We start from the raw sequence: 5,814 nt of genomic DNA on the forward strand, positions 1-5,814 counted from the left end.
GGGGGGGGGTGGTTTTATTTTTTTATGTATGNCTGATAATTTGGACACCTATTAGTGACCACTGGGTTGGAGCAATTGCCGTTAAGTGTCTTGCCCAAGGACACATACGCCAACAATGGTAGCAGCGTCGAGCCTTAAACCCATTACCTCTGGGTTACAGGCAGGCGCGCTAACAACTATGTCACGGCGCCGGACAAACATTTTTGTTTTTACCATTAAATGCGTGCTTAGAGGGAAAATAAGAAAAACTTTAATTCTACAATACTCCGTGTCTCACTCTACCCTACCCTGCATAAAAGTACAAAATCCATTTAATATTGCGGATGTTACCTGTTTGCTGGGTCATAGATGAGATTGGATGGATCAAGCTGAACACGTCGAAATCTGTGCAAATAAATCATCTAATTTTATAAAGCTTCGATAAAATAGTGATGCTATAATGGTATGATTTTAAACAATAACGTAAACCGTACTAATAACTTCTTGGACCTAGTGATCACTAAATTGTCAGGCATAAAATAAATACAATATATACCCATTCAGTTACATATGTGTACTTTTACGCCAACAGCGTTGGATTACGATAGTCGATGTATAACAAAGATAGGTAAGCAAATAAATACAAAATATATCGACTTTGTAATATAGGAATCATTCAAATTACCATCTTGAGAATCACACTTAGAAATGATGACCACAAGGAGCAAGACAATTCCCAGCTTCATATTAAGATTCAGTAAATCGCTTGAAACCAACTTGCTTTTAAAGTTTCTTGCTGCGCTTCTACTCGTAACAGTGCATTCAGATATCTGCGTTTACGCTTTGCAAATTTGTTTTTCATATATTCTGCCTTGATATCGCTCAAGGCCATGTCAAGTTCGGGAAAAAGTAAACAAACGACTTTCCGCGGTTAATAAGAAATACTAAACGGCAATATGTCTAATGCCAGTATACGGCGTTGGCTATAATACAGTAATAAGTTGTAATAGAGTTATTTTTTACAAACCTTTTAAAAACCTGGCGAATATTTCAATAACGTATTTTACAGGGTGGGTGAAAATGGGACCACTTTATTATATCCAAATATCCTTTACTTCACATCTACGAAAATCAAATGGTTTATTTAAAACAACCTTACACCAAATGAGCGTTTTCAAAAACGCTTAAGATAACAAGAAAGCAAAGCTTCAATAAATGAGCACGTATTACACCAGGTAACATAATGTTAACAACTTTTTTTCTACAACAGTCCACTTAGCTCAATCGAAATCAAACGGAAAGTATCAACAATTAAAAGTAGTTTTCAGTCGCCATTGGTGACTGTGGAGCAATAATTGAAATACATTGTGTGCTTAAAAAGCAAACTAACATGTCTTGTAGCCTATATACTGCAGATGGGGACGTGGGGGACCAACTCAAAACTGAAATAATCTAGTCAAGTTATAGACAACAACTTAAACAAAAAAATACCTACACCTGCATGGAGAACTTGTTAAGAGACTGTCAAGTTGGAGCAATTTCCGTAAAGTGTCTTGCCCAAGACAAATACGCCCGCAACGGTAGTAGCGACGTGTCTTGAACCTATACCTTTGGGCTAGAGGCATTGCGTGAACCACCTTTACCCTAGCGCCGTACGTAATCATTGACTGGATAAACGCTATAAACGTACACAAAGTATATTTCATAATTAATGGCATGTGTTCATGCTTTCATAATAATTTTTATTTATATTCAATTTAAGTAACGTTTTAGGTAAAGCTAGAAAATAGTTTCATTTTTGCATACGTGTAAAAGAAAGAGCACGTTGTTGTATAGTATGCAAGATTGCAAGTTGTTGTATAGTAGAAAAAACAACAGTATATGGTACAAAACCGCTGCATAAAAAATCAAAACATTGTACATTCTTTCATACATGTAAAAATATAGAATATCTGTTGTATAGTATACACGGAAACGACAACAATTGTACAAAATACGCACTTAAATAAAAATAAATAGAACTTTGTTGTAAGAGCAAACTAAAAACTTTACCCTTTTAAAATATGAAGAAATATTGAGCAGAAAGAAACACGAAAAAGAATTAGTTCCAGAAATTTTTTCCCGCAAAGTAGGTAGTTTTTTTACCGAGAATAAATATTTAGCACTTTTGATGAAAGCAAAAAGTACCTGTTAATGTACACTTTCTGCAAACTGTATATGAACAGCTGAAAATGTGTTTGCATATTCTAGAATATAGTTGCATTTTTGCATACATGTAAAATATAAAATACATAGAATATCTGTGTATGGTTATTATAGTAAATACAGAAAGGACAACCGTTGTACAAAATATCCCAATAAAAAAGCATACAAATAAATAGAAATGTAACCGCAAATTAGACATATTATACCTTTAAAATATGAAGAAATATTGAACGTGAATATAAACGAAGGTCAAAATAAGTTCCAGAAAATTATTTCCGCAAATGTTTTACTAAATATAAATTTACGTTAATATTTAGCACTCTGTTCAAAAACAAAAAAGTGCTTGTTAATGTACATTTTCCACATACTGTACTTTAAACAGTTGAAAATGTGTTTGGATATTTTTCTTTTTATTTTAGGTAATTCTGCAACTAAGCTTAGAGAAATTTTTTCTTTAAAAAATTAGCACATCTTAAAAAGTAAAAAGCCCTGGTTGGCTGGTTTAGCAATATCTCTTTCGAGAATTAGCACTTTTGAAACATTTAGGCAGACCTGGTCACCTGGTTAGCTGGCATACACTTTTACCCAATGCATTCTTGGGATTCAGAATTGAAAAAGACATCGTCAATACTTGGAATAACTTTGCTCTTTGGGTTAGATTTTACTTTGTCACACAATCCTACTAATCTAAGGTTTTTGTAGACTGAATTAAACCAGGTTTTTGTATCTTCTGGGAACTCTAACCATTTAAAGTATTCCCTGTATGCAGTTTGATTCTTGTCCAAGTATTTTAAATACTCCACCAGTTTGCCCGGGGATTCAAAATCATCCCAATGTATAAAAGAACCTTTGGGTGCAAGTTCCAGCAAATCTTGTTTAGCTGGACCCCAAACTACTGGCACCCTTCGATTCCCAATACCATTGTACCAAAACTTTTCTGTAATGTAATCTTTACACCTGTAAGAAACAGATTGTGTTATTGTTAATAAATAAATAAACAAAACTTATTTTTGCTCGCGTGGAAATGACGTTCATTTTAACACATATGTTTCAATTATCATACATTGTGCCCGCAACTGGCAACGGCCATTAAGTTTCTTGCCCAAGGACAAATACAGCTACAACTATAGCAGAAGGACTCTGGACCAAAAGCACTCTAACCCTTGTACTTTGGCACTGGACCATATTAAATAACTCATTAGCCTTACAATTTATCTGAAAAGTCTATGTCACAAAAACAATATATATACTAATACTATTTACCCACATAGCCACATCCTATTCAAGAAAAATCTCTGTATATATTAGACAATTTTGGCATAAACATAGTAATAGTTGTATTATTGGTAGTAGGGATGCACATTACAGAATTTCGAATCCATGAGATTCGAATCCTTTTGTATTCGAATCTTATTACGGGATTCGGTATTCTGTTTAATGACGTCATTACACGTCATCTCATATACTATAGTAACAATTTTTGAAACTTATTAATTTTGAAAAAAAATATTTTTGTGTTTGTGGGACTTTCGAGAGTAAACGTTTCGTAACGTCTTTTCATAGCCTGCTATCTGTTTCATGACGCAAAAACTACCCAATAGTACAATTTTTGATCATTTTACAGCTATTTTTGATCATTTTTTCATAACCCAACAAGGCTGCTATGAAAGGGTCAATAAACTGACTTTTGTGGGTAAAATTTCTTTTTCCTATAAATATAAAAAGATTCGAAATTCTAGATTCGGAACTCTAGATTCGAAATAAAGTATTCTAGGATATCCTAGAATACCTAATTATTCTGTAATGTGCATCCCTAATTGGTAGTCTGTATTTAATAACAACACCTAACCAATGGAACTTTTTGTTAGAGTTATGCGGCGCTATGTCTGTTAAATTGCCAAGAGGTATTGAGGTGCATAAAAACACCACTCTGGTGTAAACATTTTATCATGACAGAATTTAACAACAGTAAACAAAACAAGTAAAAACCTGTGTGTGTTTTCAAAAGAAAGATAAAATTTAAAAGAATTTTTCTCTTCAGCTGGTAATGCTTCCAGAGCTGCTTTGTTGTTAAAACAACCTCCGTAGCGTTGTACAGGTAAGCCTGCGTCTACTAGAGATTGAACAAGCTTTAAACGTATGGCTGCTCCTTTTGTATTTTGACAGTTACTAACCATCCAAAGCTATTAAATAGAAACATGAATGAATGAATGAATGAATGAATGTACCTTAATTTATCCTCGAGTGGCCGGAAAATGACAGTTGTTATAACACGTATGTTCTGTTTCATACACCTTGTGCCAGCTTACCAGTTACCATGTATGTTACTTTGCGGGTAATGTATATATGCCTATATATCATTATGAAAACAGACAGTGGATTTTGATAGCATGCAAATCAATAATTTAAATATTATATATATTATATTGTGATTTACAATGTAGTTTTTTAAAGGAGCTTTTTTCATTGTATAAACATATTTTTATTTCTTATTTATCCTTTTGATTACGATAACAAAGGTCTTATTCAATTACCATATTAAAGTCATGGAAAATAAAAGCAAAATGACAGCCGCTATAATAGACTAATAAAATAAAAAAGGGTAGTGGTAAAGCCTGGCTGCTAAACCTTAAAAGTAACTCAGTAATATTTAGTAATATTTAGACAAAAAAATGTCATAACGAACAAAAAAAATTGCAAAAAAAAAAACAAAACATTCTTACAGCCATGTTATGCTTTGTAGCTAGTAACTTGTCGACATTTTCGGTCCCACTGTGATGATCCAACAACCCAAGTACAACGTCAGGATTCGTGTACGGTGATAAAATATCTGAGTCTCGTCGATAAGTCATTGTCCAATTCATCAAAAAGTCAAAATTTTTGAAGTTCCTTTTATGTGTATGGCGCAATGTAGCGGGACTTTCCATGGTGTTCCACACAAACACTTGATCCGGAAACCTGGTGTATTTACGTGTTAAGTCAGATTGCTAAATTTGACAAAAGATCTGAACACTAAACAAGTTATTTGACTGCTTTTAATATTCTCAAAAATTCATAGACTTACAAAAAATAATTTTTAATATGGATTTCTACCAAACACACTTAGGCCAGTCTGCAGAATATGGAAGTTCCTGATAAAATCTTATGTGTGCAAGACAGTTTTTTTTCATGTGCTATCATTAAAAATCAATGTGCAAAGCAGGTACAAATCCCATTAGGAAATTCTACTTAATTTAATACTGCTTTTTTATTTCTATTTGGTGCGTTAATTGGCGTGATTAAGAAAAATTATCTGAGCTTAACCAAAAGTTTGTAAACAAAATTTCATAAAACTCCGAAATCAATTGAATAACATAAAACAAAATTTAGTAGAACCCTCACCTTTTATAACCTTCTAATCCCACCACTGCATCAAAAGCAGAAAAATCAAAGACAACAGCCATTGCATCGTAAAACAAGCTTCTGTTATATGTCAAAGTACAGTTGCCATACTGGCCAGGACTATAACCTTCTTTTTCATTTCCACCTGGATGCCGCCAAGCCAAGATAATTCCTTTGTCCCTGAAAAAAAAGTGAAAATTCATAATTTCAAAAAATTGGTTTTGAACATTTTAACAAGTAATTTGGCCA

The 5,814-nt window shown here is 33.2% G+C and overlaps 2 protein-coding genes across 2 annotated transcripts in view; both read right to left on the reverse strand.

The window, feature by feature from the left end:
- Positions 1 to 881, reverse strand: part of LOC100180248 — a 3,213-nt gene extending 2,332 nt beyond the window's left edge. The window contains exons 1-2 of the mRNA XM_002127140.5: positions 665 to 881; positions 331 to 384 (exon numbers count right to left, since the gene is read on the reverse strand). Coding sequence (XP_002127176.3) covers positions 331 to 384; positions 665 to 725 — 115 coding nt within the window. The 5' untranslated portion in view covers positions 726 to 881. The remainder of the gene's footprint in view (positions 1 to 330; positions 385 to 664) is intronic.
- Positions 882 to 2,591: 1,710 nt separating this feature from the next.
- Positions 2,592 to 5,745, reverse strand: LOC100182597 (galactoside 3(4)-L-fucosyltransferase; the record flags this gene model as incomplete). Its single annotated transcript, XM_002123648.4, is given in 4 exon segments — positions 2,592 to 3,141; positions 4,174 to 4,367; positions 4,908 to 5,142; positions 5,566 to 5,745. Coding segments are annotated over 4 exon segments (985 nt in total), but the record flags the coding sequence as incomplete, so codon positions are not given.
- Between the last annotated feature and the right edge of the window lie 69 nt (positions 5,746 to 5,814).

Source organism: Ciona intestinalis, chromosome 1, assembly GCF_000224145.3.
Source record: "Ciona intestinalis chromosome 1, KH, whole genome shotgun sequence".
Classification (NCBI taxonomy): domain Eukaryota; kingdom Metazoa; phylum Chordata; class Ascidiacea; order Phlebobranchia; family Cionidae; genus Ciona; species Ciona intestinalis.